The sequence below is a fragment of the Rhodnius prolixus genome, unplaced genomic scaffold (assembly GCF_049639745.1).
Source record: "Rhodnius prolixus isolate KJV_2025 unplaced genomic scaffold, Rpr scaffold_6, whole genome shotgun sequence".
In the NCBI taxonomy this organism is placed as follows: domain Eukaryota; kingdom Metazoa; phylum Arthropoda; class Insecta; order Hemiptera; family Reduviidae; genus Rhodnius; species Rhodnius prolixus.
Genome location: NW_027411634.1, coordinates 1,332,350 through 1,358,567, shown reverse-complemented (window position 1 = coordinate 1,358,567; position 26,218 = coordinate 1,332,350). Strand labels below are relative to the sequence as shown.

The window sequence follows — 26,218 nt, the reverse complement described above, 5'->3', positions numbered from 1 at the left end:
AAAAACGATAATTTGAAAGCATTCTTTACGAATCAATAAAAAATTATGTCTGAAATTAACAATATTCTTTTTTCTCTTGTTCCTGTTGAATATTTATTGATTGAAGAGTCTGTGACTATAATTTTTTTAGTTAAAATAGTTTACAGAACTTTTATAGGAGCGGTAAACAAAATGTATAATATCGAAATGTCTCAAACTTTTTTCTAATGCGCAGATTGTTGGAAATTTCGTTAATCGAAAGAAATTCAATCGAGTATATATCGGAAAGTTTGTAATTCGAGCTATTCATCGGTGAAATTCACAAACAAATTTTAAAATAATTTTTATTGACGGCTGAAATATACATATATTATTTTTTATTTGGTTTCAGATGGATACTCTTGTCAGCAAATCCCTTGGATCTTGATACATGATAACGTATTCACAGACAAGTATAGCCAAAGAACTTATATATGGTTGAAGAAGAATAAAGCTGTTTATTTACATGGTTCTGAGCAGCATGTAGTAAGTATAAGCGGTTTGCATTATCTGAAATATTAAAAAATATAATCTGTTAGAATCACAAATTTGGTGAACTTGTCTAACATGGAGTAGTTCAGAGGACCAGTTACCTCTACCTAGATAGTACTTTGATTCGAAACTTGGCCAACTGCATGGTAGCCCAATAAATTGTTGAGTATTAGTGGTTCGATGCTAATTTTCTATTAGAAAGAAGTAATATGAAGGTTTCAGGTTTTGGGAATTGGGAACTGATGAACCATCCCATTGTCTAATCCAGTCTTCCCATTTGAATCACCTAATTTATCCCCCCCTCTAGGTTCATTAGTATTTGGTACTCTACAACTTTCCAGGTTCCCCTAGTTGGATATCTATCTTACGCCTTACTGCCCCTTTAGGTGAGTTGGACGGGAAATAATGGACAGTTTCTCCTAGGCACTTTTCCGCCTTTCTTGCCGGCTGCGATACCTCTATAAAGAATCAGAAGTACCATTTCTGGGAATTTACCGTCTAGAAACATGTACATATAATCAAGAAATATTAAAAACATTGCTAGAATTCTAAGTTCAAGCTTAATCTGGCTTTACGAAAGAAAAAATGTCAACTATTTTTGGCTTCCACGTCAATCAAACGGCTACACCATAAAAAAAAGTAAAGTAATCCAAGTGGGGAAAAAAGTAGGCATTCATACCTGTAGAAATGTTTCCAAATTGGTGGTCAAGATACCTCTGTAATCAATTTTCAATGGACGACCTGCTCGCATCAGTATCATAGTTAAATCCCTGCGGTTGTCAGGAGATAGAAGATACCATGGAAGTTCATATAGTGAGTTATAGATGTCCGTACCCTAGAACGGTTTAACTCTTAAGAAATTTGTTATGAAAATTTGTTGAACTATGAAATTATTATGTATTTGAATATAATGGTGTTGAAAATCAGATGAACATGAACTTGGTAGATTAATGTCACTTATTTTAATGCTTTTTTTGTTTACTATTGGTTAGATTGGCAGTATTGCGATTGCATCATTTATTTGCTATCAAGTTTTCACCTAAATTATTCGTTTTAAACCATTTCGGAAGTGATTTAAAGAAAAAAGAAATTTAAAGAATTGTCGGAAGAGATGAAACACTTGTATAGAATTTTTTTAACCGATTTTTTTGGGAGTTCAGCAACCGTATATGCTCCATGCTACAATTTTGGTGTAGAAATAACCTCTTACAATGGCGTCTGTGAATTAATTGATACATAAGCAGATTTATAACATGAACATTTTTTCTCCGATACAATTAGGTCACTTTTATTACAATGTATCAGTATCAAACTCTGCTCCAAAATTTAATACCTCCTATCTTCCACGAGTATTCCAGAAACTTCTCCCACCTGGCCAAAGTTTAAGATATATTCACTGGCCACATAGATCATACAACCAAATCTTGCAAATAAAATTGCATCCACCAGAAAAACAAAAAGAAATACCTATTTCTCTGGCAGGTTAGGTATCAACCAACCAACTTGCAGATTAGGTATCACAGACGGTGACGACTAAGGCGCCACGGTAGCCGAGCGGTTAGAGGCGAGACCAGCGAAGCTAATATGTATTGTGGTACTGGGTTCGATTCCCGGTCTTAGGCCTTGGATTTTATTTAATGGTTAATAAAAGAAATTTACAGTAAAGTATGTTTGCTAGTCGCCTCCGTCCACGACACCTAACTGGTAGTTGGACGTTAAGCCCCGCCTGAAAAAATAGGCGATTACTTTACTTTACTACGGTGACGACTAACAAACAAACTATAAAATTTCTTATTCAAAATCATTTAATAAAAACCAAGGCTTAGACCGGCGGGAGTCGAACCAGCACCATAATGTTTCATATCTTTGCGAACGTCGCCACTAACCGCTGGCTATCTTTGCGAATCTCGTGCCTTCCACCAAATATTTATTTATTTTATTTTTTTCAACTTTAATTTGTAACTTCTAAAACCTTTTTCAACTTATATTTTTTTTAAAATTTTTAATTTTTTTCACTTCTATGGGTTAGTACACAAATTCATGTTGTAGATAACGACTATACATATATCAAAAATTATATAATGTCTATTTTGCTGCAAAGTATAGATAATCGAGTTCGTTCAGAATATATATTTCTTTTAATAAAAAAAAAAAAAAAATTATGCAGTAGTAGGTTAATATTTTTAATCTTTGTTACAACAAAATTATGTAAACAACTTTAGAAGTCAACACTTACCTCTGATTCAATAAGATCACTTATATGACAAAGTATCAGTGTAAATCCGCTGAATACCAATAATCCATAAACATAAAGGATGGCTGTTTTAATATTTGTTATCTATGATAGCAAAAAACAAAAATATTTAATAATTAAGTGAATAGATCAGTTTGGTTTATTCTGCGCACTGGTTTACTTACAGTGGTCGCTGTATACATCAATGAGCAAATGCCCAGAGCCATAAGTGAATTTTGTACGGCAAAAATCAAGCCAGTTGCATGTTTCAAAGCAATAAATAATCTGTAAAGTGTAAATGCTTATTAATCAAGCAAAACTGGTACCATAGGATTGAAACATTAATTAATAAGATTGAATCGGTCAAAAAAATGCGTTGATGCTTTAAAAAACTTAATGCGTACTTAATTTAAAAGAATAAAATAAATTGATACGATCACGGTACTTCCTGTTAGTGTTGTAAAAGAGGAAGTAAAACAATAACCACTTACCTCAAACATTCATTATGTTTTTTTATCATTTTACGCATTACAATCTTTGGATTTTTGATCAAGAATTCATTATAATTAGTTTTCAGTTGATAGTTGAACATCTTCAACTCGTTCAATGAGAATACTAACATCATATTTGTGCCGACTAAATACGCAAAAAGGCTAAATTTCCAAAATGTTACATAAATAGTTGAAACTAACAGTATTATCCATTTCTGTGTTAAACCTTTTTCTAGTCCAATCACACGTACCATGGGCATTGGTGGTATTTCAGTGGTATCTGCATAGCCATAGACTAATGCTACCAATTCATCAATTATATCCCAGATAAATACCAACAATAGCATTAATGTTTGCCCAAGAATACAAAGTTTAACACCATTCCAAGTTTTCTTGTAAATATTTTTAAAATTATCTCTTACTTTATCATTGATCGGCATTATTTCCTTGAAGATTTGTACAAATTTTCTAATTTCTTTTCTTTGTAGAAAAATAACAAAATGTGTAATAGTTACTAAATAGATAGGTGCACAATATGTGTATTCTTCTGTGATTAATTGTTTCAGGCCGTCTACGCTTAACAATATGGCTAGATAAATGCCAAAGATCATCATAATGAAATTGTGACAAATATGGAAAACAATTCTAAATTTATTTTTACTAGATAAATCTATTGAAAATCCTGACACATTCAATACAAATTCCAGTTGCTTCAGTGGATGATCCATTTGGATTTTGTTCTGTTTTTTTGGCTATGATTTATGACTAGGTGAGTTGAAAATCAAAACTTAACCAATAAACACTTTAATGGTGACAAGAATGACAATGTATACATAGACTTGCTTTAAACAATATAACTATTCATAGGGCATCTACTTTTCAAATAGTTATCTAAACGTAATTGTACTTAGACAAAAAGTTTTTTTTATTTCTGACATAATTCATCTAATTTGCTTTTCATAATTTATAACCTATTGCTGTGTAGAGCCTATATTTACGTTAGCATAGTTACTTATTTTATAAAAACTTGATCTAGTTATAAGCGCACTTATTCCTAATAATAGACTGTTTTTTTGTACTTAATGTAGTTACAAAACTAGTATTATGATTATGAACTAGTAAGATGGTTGATACATTTTAAATAAGCTACGTGTCCTAGCAAACATGAACTATTTATTGAAATATAGAATAGAATTACAACTAAACACTTAAGAATTTAACATTTCAGAATACTTTGAAATAACTAATATTTAATAACTTTAGAATCTTTTTTGTTGTAGTCAGTACGCAGACTAATGTTAAGTGTAGTTGATAGAATTATATGATAGCAATCTACCGTCTAAAAACCTTAATTTCTTATAGGTTTCAGACCAACCCAGGGCTCACCTTCAGTGTTAATAAAATGTATATATGTATGTATCGTTTATCAAAAATAATAATAATGTGAAAATTTTACAATACAAAGTACATTATTCACATAAGATAACTTGGTAAACATTCTTTTGCCTAAAACTGTCGTTATTTTATCTTACAAAAATTTGTAAACTATTAGTTCTAAAAAGACAAAATAGTTTTTGAGAAATTTATGTCTCGAGACTTAACTTTTTCTAAAAAAAAAAAAAAGTATTTTAAGATTTCATTTTATAATGATTCTTGAGACCATATGATTGTACAGGGTACATTTTAAGTATTTAAGTCTACAAAGAAGTTATAAATGTGGGTTAGGTTGGCAGTGCTGGATATCATTGATTTTATCGGGCGTAGCACGCAATAAATTGTATCCCTGACTGGTTTCGGACTTTCTAAACTATTAATGTAGATTTAAAGTTTTAATTAGTATAATTTTAAGGGGAAATCTCATTTGGTCATTTTGACGTGTAAGTTAATGGTGTTCCTGTAAAGTCATTAAATCGAGAATTGTAATAAGCGAATGACGTGTGAGTGTTGTTTACACAAGAGTTTATGCATTAATTTATGCTAAGATTTCGACATTGGCACTTGGTCAGACAAATCAACATAATAAATTGGTTTTGGTTATATATTTAAATGGGGTTCTTAACATTTTTAGATGGTTACTTTGTGGTTCAGTCAAGATTTGATCTGTGGTCAAGAGGTCCAGCAAGTGCTTTGTAACGTCCTTATTACATCTTGTTTCAGAAGATTATTTGGAGTCAAGGTTAGTTTCTTTCCATTTATAATTTTTTTTTTAAAGTAAAATGTTTTTTTTGTTTTCAGGCATGCTTTACCGAATTAGGTATCGTGGGCGATAGATAACATACTAAATTATAAATTCTTCATATTATCAAATTAAATAATATCCAGGTCTAGTCCAGGAGTCAAAACAAGAATTTATTATATTGCATAAAATAATCGAGAATAAACAAAAATAATAATTTTTAGCAACATTTTCTCCATATATAGATCACTTTTTCAATACGATGTATGAACAATTATACAGAATTCAACAGCATAATGTACGAATAGACAGCTTGCATAAACTGTAACATAAACAATACAATAATAATTAATATTTTTTAAAACTATTTATTAAGGAAAACCCAAAGTAAAAGGTAATTGTTTATTTTCTATTATCTGTTATACCTCATAAGAAAGATAGTCCTTGTTAAAAAAAAAACAAGTTAAAACTATAATATATTGGTGAAATCGTTTCAGAAATTCCCTTACCTGTAAGTATGTCTCCAGATTTGTTGGTAAAATTCCTTTGTAAGAAATTTTCAATGATCTTCTTCCTTGAAGTAACGCTAAAGCGAAATATCTTCTTTGTTTTGGTGGTAAAGAGTACCAGGGCAGATCGTACAATATGTTGTTGACGGCATCACCCTGTGAAAGATTATGATAGAGAAACAAAGATCTGTACATCGCGTACTATAATGTTTTTAGAAAATGGTGTATCTTTTCTTCAAAAATGAAAAAATTGTGTCAACAATTTCTGGAATATGGTATTAACGATTTTATTCTTAAATCAACATTTCAATCATGTAAAATCGGCTTCATTACTAACTGAATGACTGACTTCTTGTTAGCCATACAGACCTTTTACGAAAACTTTACCTTTAACGAAACTTTGAAATGTGATTAGGAGGTCCACGGTGCTGTGGTAAACTGTAGCACGCATATTTATTGTGTATTTCAGACTGATTTCGCACTTTCATCCATTGCCAGATGTAGATTAACATATTGAATAACACTCTCATACACACAGTGTAACCTTCCTCACTCAGTCAGCAAGTGTAGTGCAAGACGGAAACATACATAAATGAAGTTGAAAACTCTATACCAAACTAATGTATTTTCTTCTGATGAAGGTCCGAAATCGGTGAGGTATACAAATAAACATGCGTCTTAGGACATGTAAAAACAATGATCTGTGAACTTAAAATTAAAACTGACCGGTAGGACCGGTTGTATAAGGGTTTTAGTACTTTGGGTTGTAATTCAATTAATTGTTTTATTTTATTGTTATATTATTTTTTTTTCAGGAAATTCCATGTGACCCCAAAGAGATGGTGTGTTTGCCGAAAATAAATATTCTATGGGTGAAGAGAAACTTGAAATTATAGTAAAGCAACTCACACGTACCTCATCTTCCAAAAGATCTCCAAAATAACAGGTAGCAGTGATAATCATTGTAAAACCTATGAAGCCGTATAAACCAATGTACCATGCAATAGCATTAGTTATCTGAAAACGCATTTTAAAACAAAAAAAACTGAAATCAATTTTATTAATCAAAATTTACAATCTATCTAAGATTCTGAGTTGCATCTCAAATTGCTTTCTTATTTGTATAATTATTGCAAGGGGCGGGTGTTGCTCTAGTGGATATAAAGCGTGGCTTTGTTAGTGGGAGATCCCCAGGTAGAATCCCGCGTATAAGCTGGATTTGTTAAAAAAAGAAGAATTAAATTTACTATGTGTTTCCGCCCTTTGGTAGTTGGACGTTAAGCCCTATCTGTAAAAAAATAGGTGATTACTTTTGCGAATTATGCAGTTCTGGTTGAAAAAATTTTTCTATTGCGTTTTTCAAAATATTCATTTAATTAACACATTGCATAAATTAGTGACTGGGCTCCAATGAGCGCCCTCTGTACAGGGCCGGATTTTCCTATAGGCTAACTAGGCTTCAGCCTAGGGCTTTAAGATCAAGAGGGGCCTTACATTCAATTTGTTAGCAAAATTAAAATTACACTATTCTAAAAACATAACATATTATATTTATATTAACACTAGCTGTACCCGTTCACACGTTGCTGTGTTTGAACAAAAAGGCAGTTTTGATACCTCAAACATAATTTATTAATGACCAAATGTATACAATACATCGAAATGAAAATTAACAATAAAATTATCCCTACTTCAGAGTACAGTAGTGTCCTTGCAAAGGTAGCATTTCTACATAATGTGAAAAATTCAGTTAATGTTGTTGGAGGTGGTGACATTGCTCTTGCACGTACATTTTCTGATGTAAAATACACACGCTGTCCATTTTCAAGATGTACTGCTAAATGAACAACGGTTGAATATCGTTCATGAATGGAAAATGATATACAGGTAATACGCCATACAGCCTCATTGCTACTTATGAAGCGTCCCAGTTGATATTGGGTGACTTCATCGTTAGATGCAGTTGTATTTTCCACTCCAAACACTCCCATATCGCTTCCTTTGTTCACATATTTGCAAATATATTTTATAGCTTTCACTGAATTGCAGTACCCAACATCTATGTGTGCGTTATACGTTTTTAGTAGTAATGGAGAATATGGTACTACCCAACGATTATCAACGTCAATAGTATTGTTGAGTACTTTTAGTTTAATGGATTTTCCACCATCTTCGGTATAATTTATTCTCGTATTAATAATTGCAAAAAACTGTTTTTCATGGTTTTCATGGTTACACTTTCAACAAATATTACTAATTAAATGTTATTTTGATATTTTTGGGATATTTATTCGAGTGCACCTAGAACCCCAACTCTGATTTTTAAAAAAAAAAATTAAAAAAGGGTTCCATCCAATTAAGATCTTCTACATGCAGCTTCCATCAAACCTAAAAGTACAAGGGAACTTTTACTAAAAAGTGCTAGCACCTATGCCAGCAGAGGACCATTTAATAATAAGCCTGATTCTAATCTGGATTTAAAATCAGTACCATCGATAAAGGTAAGTTGTGGTACTTCCTTATTAAGGAAATCTGCTGATCAGCAATCCGGGAGTAGTCTCTAATCACTTTGTCAAATGCTTTAATTAAAGGGCAGGAATTTAGAGCATACACTTGTTTCAAGCCCTTTATTATACAGAAAAGTTTTGATTGGTTGGGTTCCATCCAATTAAGATCTTCTACATGCAGCTTCCATCAAACCTAAAAGTACTATTGGGACTCTTTATTAGAATTTCTTTAGTTTTCCAATACTTTATTGTTAAGACGGTTTAACCTTTTCTTTCTTTCGTCATTTCCAAAATATCTCTGCCCAAAGTGAAACTTACCTTGGTAAAAGTGTGCAGTAAAAAGCAAATATTTAGCGCCATCATTGAATTTTGTAAACCCAGAAACAGTGAAGATGTATTTTTCAGGTTCTCAAATAATCTAAAACAAAACATGGAAAAAAGTCGTAAGTTATTAAGATTTTCAAACTTTGAATTTTCTGGAATTTTAATGGGACTTTACTAAATAATCAAATTTAAAAAATTAATGGGATTACTTAATGAAGCGGGCTCTGCGATTATCTTTTAACATTGAAGTAAAAACTTCTTTCTCAGCCCATTTCATCAGGTATTGTGGGAAGAAGGATCACAAATTTTGAGATAAGGGCACTTTTAAGTTGTTGGCTAAGACCCTGAATGTTTTTTTAGATTCAAATCTACAAGGACTGTTTTTTGACATAGACTCGTATAAGGTACCCTTGTATTTCCGGTGAACACCCAATGAGTGTTGAAAATTGGACGTAATTATTTGGGGGGGGGGAAGGAAGGGAAGTTGCGAAACTATTCCAGAAGGCTTAACAAACCAGTTACTTCCACGAAAGACAGACGCAGTGGAGACTTCTGAAATCAGAATCTCAAAACCTTTGCTCGTGAACTTGAAGATCAGAACCTTAATCCTCTGGGAAAGTTCATGGTACAATTTGTGGAAAGTCTATGTTCCCTACTTGGTGAAAGCGTAAAATGGTAGCAGGTCGATCTATAGAAGCACGCCAGCTGCTCGTCGTGATGTTAGTTTGGATTTGACAATCCATTCCAAGAGAAGCTGGTTTTCTGTACCATCTTTAGTGAAAGATAAGCAAATACTGACTATCTTTTCTGAACGTAGTTGTATCATATGTATATTGTTACATTGTTAGGCCCGCAAGGACGCGAAGATCCCTGAAAAAGAGACATTTCTACTTGGATCTTACGGTGTTTACAGTGAATTTACTAACCTTGCAAGAAGACACTGTTTCTCTATGATGGTTTTCATTGTATGCTCAAAATTTTCAATCAACATATTTTTGTGGTAAACCTCCAGTTGATATCTAAAAATTCTAAACTCAATAATGGTAAACGCCATGAAATGAAATGTTCCCATCATAATACTGGTGTAACTCAATATCCATGCTGTACCATACAAAAAGCCAAAGATTAGTTTCAGCCAATTATGCAGACGACCTTCTTCAAGACCAATAATATTTTCAATAGGCATCGGTGGCACAAAAGAAAATTCTTCTAAACGGAATATAACTGCGATGATTTCTTTAAATAAAACTAAAAAAAATGAAACAAACCATAACATAAACTGTGCTGTTCCATAAACAATTATTCCCCATCTTAGATACTTGTAGTATTGTTGAAATTTTCTCCGTTCTTCCAAATCCTTCGCAAAAATTTCCTGAAGAGTTAACAACATTCGATCGTAATCATCACGTAAGCAAAACAATATTAGATGGTTGGTTAATTCAAAAATTGATACTGGTAAATAAAGAAATTTACCAGCTAGCAATTCTTGGAGGTCACCTTCAATATATAGCCCTATTATTTCATAGATTACGTTTGCATACAATATAATATTTTGTAGAATGTGTAGAAAAGTTTTCAGCTTATTTTTATCGTTTAATCTAAACCAATATCCGCCGAAGCTAAGACAGAACAATAGCTGTTCATATGGGGTCATGTTGACTACGATCTCGCCCGACAACTGGGAGAAAGAAACTACATCAGTTTTACTTCTTAATAAGGAACAAAAATAAATGTGTAAATAAGCACAAAATTGTAAAACTTTTACCTATAATTTGTACATTTTACAAAATAAACATTTTGCTAGTTGGTAATAGAATTTTCTACTGTTGTTTTCTCTCTTTAACTTTCTTATAATTTGTTTCTACGTAATTTCACTTTTCTGTTGTATTTTTTTTTTAAAAAGTTTTATTTTGTTGTAGGTAATAATTTGTATTGATGTAACAATTACGTACAAAATGGAATTTTTGGCTAAAAAAACAAAACTAGCCACTAAAATTACATAAATGAAGGTAAATATTTATTTTATGATATTTCTTAGATAAAATGAAATCAATCAAAATCAAATATTAGATTATTGATAGCAAATAAAAATCATTGGTAAACACTTATTGGAAATTTTCTTTTTAAAATCAATCCTCTGGTTAACCAAATTAACTAATGATTCATGCACCAGCCCAACGCTCATATTTTAATCTTTTATTGAAATTTACAACTGCAACAACTGTTGCCACAAGCGAATGTGATATAAGATAAAACAATATCAGGAATATGGATCGGAGAAGGCACCCGGTGGTGTCACTCCATTACCGTGAATGTACCTAGTACTATTCTGCATTACTGCTCTTATGAAGAGAGTAGATCGCGAAGCCAATCTTCTCTTCAATCTTCTTGGAGGATTGCCTGGTAATGCGGAAGAAGAAAGTTGTTCGATTAGAGAGGGTTAAGGATGAGCTGTGGTAGAGGAATGGAATTTTTTTAAAAAAAGGAGTTTTTTCCGCAAGATCTTCAACGAGAAAGGGATTTTGAGATCGTTATGGTTGGCATGGAAGTTTTTGTAGTATTTTTTTGACTTTAAAGTCTGGATGCGCTGAGAGTTGAAACGTTTAGTCGATCCCTATACTTCGATGCCGTATGACTAAATAGATCGCACTAACAGAAGGTATAAGAGTCTTTTGGTATGTAGGTTGAGTTTAGATCGTTTGTCAAGTAGTATGGCGATAAGTTAGTAGTGTCTTTTCAGTATGGCGATTCCAAGTCAACCGTTTGTCTAGGTGCAGTCCAAGGTACCGTCCTTTGTCCACAGTTGGTATAGGAGTTTAATGGATGAAGATGGGAGGTAGGTTTGTTTCGTCTAAGAGTAAATACTATATATTTTGATTTCGTAACGTTTGTTTTAAGGAAGTCCTAAAGTGGAATAGTTGGCAATTATTAGTTCAACTTCGTGGGCACTTCCAAAGCTCTATTAAAGGAACCCGTTCCTGCCGCACTCTCGCAAAAGCAGTGCACGTTGAGCGAAGTCACTTCCACGGGCAAGCCAATACCTACAATGACCTCCAACAACCAGACTCAACAGGCTCTTAAACCTTTATTGCTCACACAGCAGAACCACCATCACTCTTGGAGCCATCCAGCCTTTGATAGCAGGTCTAGCTCAAGGTTTACTTCAAACTACGAATATTTGCTTAAACATTGGCTTTAATTTGGGTTCACTAAATTTCATTGGTGTTGATGTAGTGAGTATGAAGCGTGGATTTGTAAGTAGGAGATCCCCAATTGGAATCCCCAGGGTAAGTACAATATTATTTGTGATAAAAAAAAGAAAGATGTAAAATAAGTGCTTCCGCCTTCGTCCAGAACACCCTAGACGTTAAACTTTGCTTAAGTTCACTAAATTCCTAAAAATAAATTTTCATTAAAAGAACATGTATTATGTTGAAGTCAACTGTATTTCAAGTATAAATCGTTAGTTTCAGACTCAAATTTATTTAAAATAAATCAATTATAAAGTGCTAACTTTAATGAAATCTACTGAAAAGATAATCGGTGTTCAATGACTTTTCTTTACTAAATATTTAGAATTCTGTTATGTTGGTTGTAGATTTACGTATTTAAGTTACAGTATATTATTCTTTCTCAATTAATTATAGATCGAACTTAAATAACCTAAATATAAAACAAACTTATTAACTACATTGTTGGCAACTAATCAAGAAGGCAGTATACTATTGCCTTCAGCTGTTTATAACCTCATCGGAGACTCTCCCTATCATACTTAAGGTACATATTAGTGATGGGCAGAACGAGTCCGTCTTTGGACTCGTTGGATTTGAATCAATTCCAGGGTTGGAATCGATTCCAACAACTCGTTCACCGATTCCGGTCTCTGTACTTACCCTATGCATTAGTAAAAATGTCACGCAATTCATTAAAAAATATCATTAAATGTTAGCTTTCCCAGTTAATAACAAAACTATATTTCTTTAACACACATTGAGTACTATCCCTAATTTCCAATTGCACTGATAAATATAAAATTAACAACGTAACACAAAAATTAACATAAAAATAGACTAGTCAATTATAAAAATTAAAGCAATGATGTTTAGTCATTATCTAGCTTGACCACTGGAAGACTGGAGTTAACGTGCTTCAAGAGGATCCAAGGTAGAGAAACGGAAATGGGTAGGAAATTATTCCCATAAAAAAAATTCTAACCCTTCAAGCAAAATGATAATTACTCATAAATAAAGAAATATTTATTTACTAGGACTTGTATATCAAGCTTTAAAAATATTATCTTATTATCTTACGAAAAGAAAAAGCTGTGTGCTTAATCTTTAACATAGCGCTGGACACTCTTATTCTTATCTTCATTGGGTAAGTTTAACCGTGTACATGACCGTGAGACAGTCAAAGTAACACTGAGCCAAAATTTAGTATTACCTAATTGGTTTACTTACTGCAGTATCCCTCCCACTCTATCACCAATTTCACAAACATTCATCGATTGGAAATAATTTTTAGTTAAATATTCGTTTTATTTGAATACAAAAAACATTATAACGCTTTCTTAAGATGATTTTAATTTTTAAAATTTGTTTTTGTCCATTACTCTTATATAATACGAAGAATTTCAAATAAAATATAATATACAAACACAATGATCTAGTATGCAGGTGGAGTCAGTCCTCGTTACCATAGCAATGGAACCGTTAAACAACTCCGGTTCCAGCTCCAGCAATTTCTATTGGCTAGATTCAGTGAACGAAAAAATGGAACGAGTCCGGTTTCAAAAGGATTTAAATCACTCCGGATTCGACTCCACCAACTCCAGTGGATTTAACCAATGAAAATGCTAGAGCTGGGCCGGAGTTGTTTAACGGTTCCGTTGTCATGGTAACTACGACTGACTCCACCTGCACACTAGATCATTCTGTGTTTGTATATTATATTTTATTTGAAATTCTTCGTATTTTATAAGAGTAATGGACAAAAACAAATTTTAAAAATTCAAATCATCTTAAGAAAGCGTTATAATGTTTTTTGTATTCCAATGAAACGAATATTTAACTAAAAAATATTTTCAATCGATGAATGTTTGTGAAATAGGTGATAGAGTGGGAGGGATACTACACTAAGTAAACCAGTTAGGTAATACTAAATTTTGGCCCAGTTTTACTTTGACCGTCTAGCTGACATGTACACGTTCAAGCTTACGCCAATGAAGATGAGAGTAAGAGTGTCCAGCGCTAAGTTTAAGATTAAGCACACAGCTTTTTCTTTTTGTAAAACAATAAGATAATATTTTAAAAGCTTGATATTCAATTCTTAGTTAATAAATATGAGTAATTATAATTTTGAAGGGTTAGAATTTTTATGGAATAATTTCCTACCCATTTCCGTTTCTCTACCTTGAATACTCTTGAAGTAAGTTAACTCCAGTCTTCTAGTGGTCAAGCTAGATAATGACAAAACTGCATTGCTTTAATTTATATTTGACTAGCCTATTTTTGTGTTAATATTTGTATTACGTTGTTAATTTTATATTTATCAGAGCAATTGGAAATTAGGGATAGTACTCAATGTGTGTTAAAGAAATATAGTTTTGTTATTAACTGGGAAAGCTAACATTTAATGATATAATAATATAATAAATTGCGTGACATTTGTTCTTATGTTTAATCGTTCCAAACCTTCTGCTGCCTCATTTTCATTTTTATTTGCCTAAATTTTTTGGGGCGGGGCGGAATCACTTTTTTTAAAAATAGGGATTTGAATCAACTCGTTCCACCATCGGACTCGTTCCAATGGAACGAGTCCGCTCAAATAGCCCATCACTAGTACATATCCGTCCGTCTAGCTTCTAAGGAGTAACCTTATTACAATGTTTTGTTGTTTGTTAAAAAAAACTTTTTTCAATATTTACAACTAACAAATCAGAGATCAATATTAAAAAAAAAAAAAGTTTAAATTAGTTAATTTTTAGTTATACATCTAGTCTGCAATTGTAGTTATAAATTATTCTAACGTAGCTGTTGAGAAACATTGAAGTTTCCATTTCAGAAGATATCTCAAGTCTTCTTGAAGCTTTTTGGTTGTGTTATAAACATCTGATTGGAGGTGAGATGCTCTGCAACCTAGTCGCTTGACTTGGAACTTGCTCATTGTGAACCTTCCGTACTCATTTCTGAAGAAACTCTAGATCTACAATACCCTGATAAGCAGCTAAGCAAATTATCCTTAACTAAAGTCCTCAGAAACCCCCAAGTATTTATTAATAAGGTGATATGACAATTAAGTTTTTAGGAATAATAAGTCAACCTGCTGTACCACTTCGCTGATTTAAGTTTTACAGTTTTTTTTAAAGATGTTCTCAAAAGTAGTTCTATAGGAAAGAGATTAAAATCTCCCCTATAAAGTGCTGTTCTGTGTAATATATGACCTTATTAACTCCGAACAATACCAACAGGAACTTGAATGTGTTAGACAAATTACTAATTTGAGGAAAATCGAACTTCTGTAAGATTAGAATGAGAATACATTATCAAAATTGGGCGATTTTTTGTTTCAAATTGTATTTTCGCAGTCATTTTTCATGTACTGCCTAGCGGTGTGAAGTTTTTAATTTTGAAGAAAATTTAAATTGCCTAAAAATTGATTTATTTATGTAAAACAAAGTCATACCAGATTTTTTAAGGAGACCAAAGGGGGTTCATTAGTAGGTTAGTGACTGAAACACAATTTTTGAAAGATCTTACTTTATTTGCACTGCTCTGTCTCATAATTTATTGAAAGGGGACATTTTTTTCTTCTTCTTTATTGGCTACATGGGGATAGAAATTAATACATAAAAAATGCAACATTGAATTGCATTATAGAATTGTGTATATGTGAAGTGTAGTCATTTAGTTCGTACACTTTGTGTTGAGTGTGTTTTAAAAAATAAAAAAAATCCGAACAGTATCCAACAATTAATATTGTAAATAGTTTATAAACTTTCGATGTATCTAAAAAGATTTTAAAAGCATAAAATATGAATAAGCTGACTCTACAATCTGAAAAAAAAAAATAAAATAAAGTTATGTGTTGCAATAAACGCTGAAATTACTGCGTACTCAATTTAGGCTGTCAAACCTTCATAAATGTTTCTAGATTTGTTGGTAAAATTCCTTTAAAAGTGATTGTAGTTGGTCTCCTTGCTTGCAGAAGTATGAATGAAAATTGGCGTCGATATTTTGGCTTCATAGTATACCATGGGTAGTCGTATAAAGTTTCACTTATTTCATGACCCTGAAAATTGTGAACATTAGATTACAAGTGAAGTGAAAATTAGTGCTGAGACAGAAGAATGATTTTTGGCTGGGTTCTAAGAAAAGGTTAAATAAGTGGATCGTTTTTGTGGAACTGCACGCATCATATTGCCTTTGCCATTGCTTCAAAACGATTAATAGTGTCCCTTCTTGAGGTTTTGGCTATAGAATATTGCTGGTTTCGATGCGTACTAGAATAACTATCCATGCAGACTTAGTATTATAAATGGTTACCTCGGACTCAATAAGATCTCCCACGTAGCAGGAAAGAAACGAGTCTGTCACAAAATATATCAGACCACAGCCACACATGATCACTTCGTACGTGCTCCTGGCCTGGAAACGAAATGATTAAAACTTATTTACCTTACTGCATATGTGTTGTACAAGTGCAATTTGCCCGACGACCTATAAGGAAAACTGTGTTGAGATTTGGTGAAGAATCATTATCTGTATAGTAAAACGCCATTGCGACAAGATGAATATTTAAGGAAGTACGGCGAAGTAATTTTGAGACTTAGGCAATGAATGGCTCCCCAAATATCAAAGCTTTGGAATGCATTATCAAACTATTGTGTGGAACTTTGTGAACACAGTTTTTGGTTTCCTATTTCTGTTCTTCTTTTGAACACCAAGGAAAACTATTCTTTTATTTTCTACTTAAGCTTATTTCAGTTCGCTCAGTTTCTTTATTATTTATTTTAATTACCGATTAAATTTTGTCAATTCGCGTATATCTGCGTATTTACTTTTACATTCATTAAAAGTACGTATTTAGTTAAATGATATGACTGGCACCGCCGTCGGTCTTTGGCCATGGATGGTTATGATTGGTCAGTATTTTTACCAGATATCCAATGACAAGAATAAGCAGCAGGAGTAATCAAAAGAAAGGTTGTATTTTTCAGTTAGAGTAGAGGCTTAAACGAAGTGTTTACTACGGAACAAATAAATTTTATTTTGAAGTGTGTAATTTTATAAAAATTTGAACTTTCTGTTAATCTTGTGGTTCAATCCAGGTAAATTTTAGAAAATATTTATAAATAGTTATGTTGGTCTTATCCAGTTCTTTATTCTAGTACTTTATTCTAGCAACTAAGTATTTATTCGATTTCAGTAGAGCAAAGAAGATACACTTTATACTTACAGCAGTAGCAGTAAAAAGAAAATAACACATTGCAGCAGCAATTACAGTATTTTTTACGCCCATTGGTCCTGCTAGTACTTCTATCAACTCGTCGTGTAATCTGTAGAATGAAAATTTATAGTTTTTACAAATATTTAAAAAAAAACGAGAAAGAAAAGCGGATGTGATTCTTACACTTATTCCACTTTCTCATTTTTGGTAATTAAATTTTCTATAAAATTCTTCCGGTCTGACAATTTTCTTGAACTATGGTTTCTGGATTAATGGGTAATGTCCATACTTTACCCTGGAAATGACACTTTAGAGATTGCCTGATTATTCTCTTTGAGAAATAAAGAAAAAAGAAGGTATATTCGGGGAAATTCAAATGCCTGGATCAACTATTACACGTAGATCTATGAATTTTTTAAAACAATTATTTTTTTATTTTTGTTTTAGGAGAATTCCTTTTAGGACAGTTCTATGTTGGATGAGATAGATTTATGCTACTTTCGCATCCTAATGAAGTTCGGTTTTTAAGAACTACATATTAAAAGAAAGAGGTAATTATGTTTTGAAATTCTAAATTTACAATTTAAAGGTTAGAATTTTGGCAATTCTAATTTGGAAAAATCGTGTGAGTTCCCACCATATTTTTGGTTAAGAACTTTACAAAAGTGTGGGATTTTGATCCTTTAAGTTATTTATGGTTCTGGAATATTATTTATAAAATTAAACTGTTAAACTGAATGTCAGACACTGACCCGCGCAAGCTTTTTCACTGACCCACAGTTGCTAGGCAACCCTTTTGTTTGTTTAAGCGAGTTGATTTAGATTTTCTAATTGTGTGGATAATTTATATTCTATCTGTATTTTTTTTCAATCACGCATTGACGCAAAAGCAATTTAAATGCTATCTATAACCTTTAGTTTGATTATTACAGTTCTAAAACGCAAATGGCGACAAATGCTTTTGTAGTATGTGAAATAAAGCAAAAGTGTTTACAAAATATCAAATAAAACGTAAAATTTTACTCATATTTTGTTTGTTAAAAAAAATCGACAACCCAAAGCAAATAACCATATGTAAACTTTTCTTCAGATAAAACACACTTTTGTAAGGTTTTGTTCAGTTATGTTTGTAAAAAGAGATTTCCATAGCACTTGTTTCGACCCGTTTTACCCGTTAAACCAACTGAATTTTAAAGATGTTTAGTTTTGAAAATATTCAGTTTAAAATTTTTAAACTTAACTCTTGTGCAAATGGGGGCATTAGTGACCCAAGAGCTAGTACTAAAAAAAAAAAAATGAACAAAACTTGACCCACGTCTTAAAAAGGTTCGCCATCCCTGCTCTAAGGAATCATTTTATGTTTGTCTGTATTTAATGGTATTTGATTAGCAATAAAATTATAATATTAAATAATTAATAAATACTAAAGACTCTTTACCTCATAATCTCGTATTGTCTGGTGATAATTTCAGGGAAACTGTTTTCTAAATCGTGTAAATGTTGATTTTTTAAGTAATCCGCTAGCTGATAATTAAAGATTTTCATTTCAATATAAGCAAACGATAATATAATAAAACAAGCGATAATTAATGAATAATAACATTCAGCCCAAATTGAAGCATAATATCCGCTGATCAGTAAGCACAACCAATTATGCAAACGTCCTTCTGGCATACCCTTTAAACGAAGCACCGTTGGCGGTGGATGTAGCGTGAATTCATCATAGCCTAATAGATAGTAGACACCGTCGATAATGCACGGTGACATAAACATGAACAACGTACCGACTATCACAAAATAACCAAAATATTTTACAAATTTCCAAGCATATTCATAATTCATGGTAAACATGTGCCTTTCTTTTGGATATTTTGTAGACAATGTTTCCAAAGTGTTCAACAATCTTCCAAATTCTTTCTGTTTAAAATATAAGGAGATATTGATGAACATTGCCACAGTAGTGTTGACAATATAGATATGTTTGTCACCAAGTAATGCCATTATACCATCTTCATAGACTAAATACATTCTGTAATAGAGAAACAAATGTATGCTTAGATTTTGGAAAATCTGATAAGAAAATCTTAGTTTATTTTCTTTTTCGAAATAAAACCAAAAACCACTGTGTTTTAACATCATCATTAAGTTGTTTAAAGGTGGCAGATCGGCCATGGTTACTGCTTGTAAACTAACTTGTTTAATAATTTTCTCCAATTCATATCTTGAATATTATGTTTCAGTATTCGTTTGAGGGAAATTATTTTCCTATAATTTTAGGATATTCACTTTAACTGTGAAAATTATTTATTTATTTTTCACTTCTTTCCCTTTACTATTGCTCTGTTTTATTAAATATTTAAAAGAAGCAAAAATTGTTTTTTCAAAAAAGATAATGATTAATGATTATTCACGTATGCCAGTGTCTCTCTCTCTTCTCAGTTAACGAATTAGGCTTGAGCAAAATTATTTTGAAACTATAATTTGTGTTTTCAATTATTTATTTATATTTGTTGGGAATTTTGTAGGTTAACTTTTCATACAAGTGCGCACAACATTTAATCGCTGCGCGCCCAAGAAAAAGTGGACCAGCCTTCAAAAGATCTATTCGACATTGCTAAGCAGAAATCTTCTTAAAAATAAAAATAAAAAGTTATGCTGTTTTTATTATGATTTAGTGAGTTACATATCCTAAATACCGACATTTTACAGAATTTGTGATAAACTTTTAGTTAGGTCTTTGATAATTTTTTGAAATGTTATTTAAATGTAACTCAACCAACCGGCATAGCCACGCCCTGAAGAAGGCAATATATTTGTGGAAACGTTGGCAAAAAGACGAGTTTGTTTTTTATTTGACCAATTCCTCGCCAATCTTGAATCCTTATATTAATAATAATAATACTTCTTAATTCTTAATTTATTTGTTTAAACATTAGTTTTTACAAATAAAGTTTGGTCAGTACAAAACCTTATACAAAATGATAATAACTATGAAGACAAAATAAGAATTTAAAATAAAGAGCAACTTCGATTACGGAATTAGAACAAAAAAACAAAACTTTAATTACATAATTATAAAATTGAATAAACAAACAAAAGGCACTAAATTGGAAACAAAAACAAGTAGAAAAGACAATTCTGGATATTAGAACTAAAATAAGTATGTAAAAAATAAACGAAATACTGAAAGCGAATCAAATAAAACAGATAACGGGAAATAATTAGTTTATAAGATCCCTTAAGGACTTGGCGTGTCATTTTATGAATCTGATGAAGATCGCTTAATAGAGAGCTGAGGGAGCATTCATAGTCATGTTGATTTATCGATCTTAAATGATTTAAGGCTGGGCAAATACTCGCTTCGGCGGTACACATATTGTATGTTGTACAAGTACATGCAAAGAGAGAAACGTAGGAGCTATTCTTGAAGTCTAAGAAATATGAACAGTTCATTGATTAAAGTGGTATTTTTGGTTCGGAACTTAAGTCTCTTTAACCTTCATTAATAGCGTACAAGACAAGGGATGTACATTAAAACTGTCCGTTAGAACAGTTGTATAAGGGTTAGTACTACTCGTAAAATAGGACTTCGGAGGAAAACTTATCTGCGCTGATTATTCACAAATCTACTTAATCAAGCTTCTCAGGAAAAAAGGCAATGAATCAATGTGAAAGCAATTTGCATGCAAATCATTGGAGCTGTTTTCTAAGAAATCTTAACAAAAAGTGGAAAATACGTTTAGTAATAAAGTGGTAATTTAGGTTTATGGTTTTCATCTAAAAGTTACTGGTACGTTGTCTCGGCAAAGTTTCAGTTTCTTGTTTTTGAAATATTTCGTTCACCCTCTCGTTCAAACCATTTTCTGAAATCCATTTTCCTGGTTCCTTTGAAATTAAATATAACGCAATGCTTTCCCTTACCTATTAAGAGAAAGAAAGTAAATGGTTACGCATAAAAATAAGCAAGTTTTAATTTAATACGATTACATCAATCTTGGGGTATTGATCGTGTGAAAACCCAATCTGGGACATTTACTGCCGCTAGAACCGCTGAAGATGATAAAGTATTACATATATCGACTTATCCTTCTCGAGTCCCCATATGATCTTCCAAGATGTTAGAAATATTTTTCCAGAAAAAGTGATTCTATGTAAGTTTTTGACTTTGGAAGAATTTGATCTCTGAAGTTAAGGACCTATATAATGTATAAAGTAGATTTAAACTTAGTGGATTGACTTCTGGACCTGTAGGATTTATACCTAATTGCACTTTTACCAAATTTACATTTACGGAGGAAAAGTTGTGATATAGTTATGACAATCACAGTTGAGACAGTCGTTAGGATTTTCTCAACACATTTCTTGTTTTAATGTTTCGAAAAAGACTCGAAAGATGTTTATCAAACAAAAATAAAAACTCCATTTATAATGAACAAGCAAATTTATTAGAAACACTACTTTTTTATTTATATTTTAGAGTGAAGTTAATGACATTTGAAGGGTAATTTTAAATTACAACTTCAGTGATGGAATAGACAAATTTGTGATGTCACTTTGTTTTATCAGGGCGCAACAATGAAAACAAAAAGCCAGAAATATTTAATATTATTTATTAGATAAGCAAAAACAAAAATAATGTAATATAATTCAATTACAGTATAACAAGCAATATATTTATTCTAACCTGAACAGTCCTAAATTGTTTACATTGACTTTATTTATATTATTAATTATAATCGTTTACTATAAGCAATGTTGAATGCTCTATCCTTGAAAGTTATAGCATTAAATTAGTGCAAGAAATTTTTGAAAAATATGCATTTCACACATGTATAACATCGTACATACTATATAGCCTTCCTGCTTACAAAACACAAAGGTCTACGCAAACTTCTTTGTTCGTGTTGATGATTATGATAGCCTATCATTACGTGTATTTTCTGCAAAATCTTTTCCTTTATTTATTTACCAAACGGGTTGAGTTAACTTTTGAGGATAATTAATTCCACTTGTAAGTATCTATTTAAGCTTTTATATGATAATGTTGTTTCATTCAAAGTTCGTAGTGTAATCTATCAGTTAGTAAAATTTAAATGTTCCCATCTTCATTTAACTAAGTGATCTTAATAGCATGCAATATGAATAGGTCTTGTTCATTATCTGAAACAAAAAAAAAGTAAGTACTTTTTTTTTTTCTTTATCAATATATAAGTGGAAACATTTTAGTAGTCTAATGTGAATCTTAAAAAGTAACTAGGCCAAAGAAACAATTTGAAAGTTTTTAACTAAAACATTTGAAATCTAAGTTCCTATTTTGGAAGTGAAACTACATATCTAATTGACAATTCCTACTTCAGGCTCTGTAATCAGACCAATTTCTAGCCATCATAACACAGCTTAATGTACTAGGTTTCTTAAACTTTATTTCCGGATAGGAATTAACTGGACAAATAAACTTAAGGTAATTTTCTGTAGGGTTCAAGAACGTTAAAAAACCCTGAAACAGAACATTTTTCGAGAATAATTATTTCGTGGGGTGTTCTACAAAACTGAATATTTTTAACGTGACCTTAACAGTTCTTTCTTGACGCTGCTGGTTTCCAGTATAAATGATAATTTAGAAATAAACAGTGTTTAATTAATGCCCAATATGGCATATCCTTGTTACCTCCTGAAATGTATGCATTCCCATAGGAGATAGCCCTTTACAGGTGATGGTCATAGAAAGTGAGGTCTGCTCCAGCATCATCAATACCATTCTGCCATCACGACTTTTCCATTCGTACCATTTCAGATTGTAAATTAATTTGTTGATATTTGAATTCTAAAAATAAATATAAAAAAAAAAGGATGTTTTATATGTTCATATTAAAGTAACTTTTTTCAAATTTTAAATTATGAATTTCAGTAATTATGAATCAATGGGAATTATAATTCTTTAAAACTTGGAGGTGCGTCTCAAAAACTGCCTTTTCCACCGCTGCGTCATGTTCTGTTTTGATAGATCGATCTCAAAAAATAGATTTGTGATTTTAAGCTGAGTCGTCTTTGAGGGTAATTAGACAATTAACAATTTACCTCTTCTTGTAGAGATTCCCCAGCCAAGCAGCAGATAAAAGGACCCGTGGTTAACACTAAAGAACATATAAGATATGCTGGAGCAACAGATTTGTCTTCCAACTGGAAAAAAAAATTCAATTCTTCTATTCCCATCCAGTAAAAATGTAAGTTGACTAACATTCAGCAAATTTGAGACTTATAATTAATTATATCTTTGCTTACCATAACTATGAGATTCAAACAGAAGCTCGTACTTATTGGTGCTAAAGCATTTTGTAAAGCAAATTGTGCTCCATACACAGCCTCCAAGTCTTTAAGGATGCTGTTGAAAAGTAAAAAGCTGAGTTATTGGGGGAAAAAAAGTATTAGATAATAAATATTTTCCATTGTGTAATGTGTGTTAAAACATAAAGCAGTAATGCAATTCTATAAAAGCTCAGTTTTCTTCAAAAAAAAACTACAGCCACCAACTGGATTCGAAGCCGGGATCTTGGTGGGAATAATCTGGAGTTAATCCCTTCCCTCACACTTATTATCAAAACTCTTCTGTGGATTTCATTAGGCATAGAACGGAAAAGGAACTAGTTAGAAGAGGCATATTTCTAAATAGAAGAGATATCCCAATGCAAAGCTCTGAATGACTCCTTTAAAGCCAATGTGGCTTCTATATAAGGGCTGTTTTAGTGGAATTTACGGTTAAGAATAATTTAATAAATTCCGAGTTAAAAAAAAAAAAATCCATAACCGAGTATTACTTAGCAATATTTCTTTACGATCTGGGTTCTGTACGTTTAGTGCATGTACAATAATGTTTTAGAATTGTTAAGTTGTAGTTGTATTTATAAAGGGCCAATTTAAGCAGAAAACACGGAATTGTACTTATTTCATTTGTACTAGAAAATAAATACTTTTAAGTATAATATTGATGACAATGTGATTCTATTAATCATTTAACAAATCCTTAAATAGGTAAAACTCAAAAAGAAAATATTCATGCTTATTTTTTGGGTCAGGTTTGCTCAGCTGTCTCTATGTGTTTGGTTGGATTGACTTAAAGAGTGTATATCAGAGTTAAAGTTAATTTGGTCGATCATAATTCTTTGGTGAATGGCTTTCTGTTGGTATATTTCTAATATTTCCGTATGTCTTCTTGTATGGAACAGCGTCAATTAAACAATCTTCCTTAATATGTGCTTTACAACTCTATCTGAGAAAGACCACCTTTTAGGTTTATATAATCTTCTTAAACATAATTTAAGGTCTGACGATTTACTATCTAATAAACAAATATATTACCTTTTGATTTGTAAATATCGTTCAATAATCTCCACTAATTTACTATAGTAAACTTTTTTCAAATTATTATCTATATCATTCAATAAAAGTATCTTCTTTTGTATAATCTTCATTTCCACTCTTATATAAACAGTGATTATGCAAAAGCCAAATACATTTCCAGAATAATTTGGTATCCCAATTCCTGTCAACATTTGTGAAAATAAAATTATCGTATAATATTTCCCATCGCGTACAGGCTGATCATCCATAAAACCAGACAATGTTTGTGGCAAATTTAATGGTGGCCCATCATATAGATTACAATTATATGCAATAAAATCTATAAATAATGGTATCGGCGTATATAGTAAGTAGTACATGATAATCGTTTTTAGATATTTCTTTACTATATTCCAGATAAATTCGGAATCTTCTTGGAAAATTTCATGTTCCCAGTTTTCTTTATGATTTTCAATCATAGAATTTAGTTTTACTAGGCAATCTTTCATTCTGACATTGTTTATAGCAATCAACATTGCACACAACAGGCACATAATAGTCATTGGAAAGAATACGCCAAAGCTTTCTAGACTTTTCTTTAATCCTTTTAAATAGATAGTATAAGCATTCAAAGATAATGCAATACCAAGATATGTTAATCTGAAAATCTGGAAAATTTTTAAATATTTTTCATTAGTTTTGTTATCATAGTTAAACCAATGGCCGGTCCATTCTAGAAGTTTAATTGTATTTCTTATTTCCTTTGTGAACATTCCAGCTGATCAATTAAGGAAGTAGAAAGAAGATTATCTAAGGGTTCCAATAACTTCCGAGTGAAAAGAAACTTTAAAACACATCGAACACCTTTCAAACAATGATATTAGTGGTGAGTTAATCCAACTCTTTTTCTTTTTTTAATTAGCAAAGTATTTCTTAAAATTTTCACAATGATTACCCCAATTATTATGTAGGGAAAGGTAATCCAGCTAGAAGTTAAGTAAATTAATATTTTAATATAATAAATTTTACAAAATCAAAAAAAAAAAAGAAGCGTAACTGTTATGAACAAAAGTTATGTACGCCAATAATAGGTTTTGTAATTACACTTCTTTTGCATTGCCACTTTTTTTTCCATAGATTTAATTGCTTTAATTACTGCCATCACGTGATATCATACGACTTTTTTCCAATTTAAGGAAAGAGTTTTCAATAATTATCCAATTATTTTATAATAGTGATTCTTCGACCATTTTTTACTCTCTCCTACTCCATATAATACACTATGTGTTATCGATCGTACAGAATTTTCGATTTTAAGTTACCAAAAACATTCGTTTTAAGGCTGAGTCTCCCCCTCCCCTCCAGAAAAAATGGTTTAAAAAAATTGGTCTGTTTGCCCTCAAACTAAAAAAAATTGCTGATAGTTCTCTGTGAGCTTTTTTTTTTTATAAAGTCAACCATTTAATCGATTATCTCTAAAACAGTTTCTACGATTTTAGCAGCACTAAATTGCATATATGTCAATAAACATTTATTTAAAACATTTTAGGTTCTCCCTAATGTTTCATTTAAGTGTGCAAAATACGGATTCACTATCTATAGAGAATCAGTACGATTTACAGGAATCTAAATGAAATCACAAATTTGAAGAAAACCTGCCCACCTGACGTGTCACTGAGGTT

The 26,218-nt window shown here is 31.5% G+C and overlaps 3 protein-coding genes across 3 annotated transcripts; all 3 read right to left on the bottom strand.

Annotated features, from left to right (window-relative positions):
- Positions 1–394: 394 nt before the first annotated feature.
- LOC141460739 (uncharacterized) lies at positions 395–3,962 on the bottom strand. Its single transcript, XM_074141020.1, has 5 exons — positions 3,235–3,962; positions 2,929–3,028; positions 2,747–2,848; positions 1,190–1,345; positions 395–528 (listed from the first exon to the last, which is right to left on the bottom strand). The coding sequence occupies exons 1-5, from the start codon at positions 3,960–3,962 to the stop codon at positions 481–483; spliced, it is 1,134 nt and encodes a 377-aa protein (XP_073997121.1). The 3' UTR covers positions 395–480.
- Positions 3,963–5,094: 1,132 nt separating this feature from the next.
- Positions 5,095–10,502, bottom strand: LOC141460740 (uncharacterized). The gene is made up of 5 exons (XM_074141021.1): positions 9,677–10,502; positions 8,745–8,844; positions 6,835–6,936; positions 5,920–6,075; positions 5,095–5,732 (listed from the first exon to the last, which is right to left on the bottom strand). The coding sequence occupies exons 1-5, from the start codon at positions 10,402–10,404 to the stop codon at positions 5,685–5,687; spliced, it is 1,134 nt and encodes a 377-aa protein (XP_073997122.1). The 5' UTR covers positions 10,405–10,502; the 3' UTR covers positions 5,095–5,684.
- Positions 10,503–15,507: 5,005 nt separating this feature from the next.
- LOC141460315 (uncharacterized) lies at positions 15,508–25,414 on the bottom strand. The gene is made up of 10 exons (XM_074140205.1): positions 24,555–25,414; positions 23,481–23,580; positions 23,277–23,378; positions 22,867–23,022; positions 20,987–21,119; positions 18,637–19,390; positions 17,208–17,307; positions 16,295–16,396; positions 15,885–16,040; positions 15,508–15,805 (listed from the first exon to the last, which is right to left on the bottom strand). The coding sequence occupies exons 1-10, from the start codon at positions 25,307–25,309 to the stop codon at positions 15,758–15,760; spliced, it is 2,406 nt and encodes an 801-aa protein (XP_073996306.1). The 5' UTR covers positions 25,310–25,414; the 3' UTR covers positions 15,508–15,757.
- Positions 25,415–26,218: the final 804 nt, after the last annotated feature.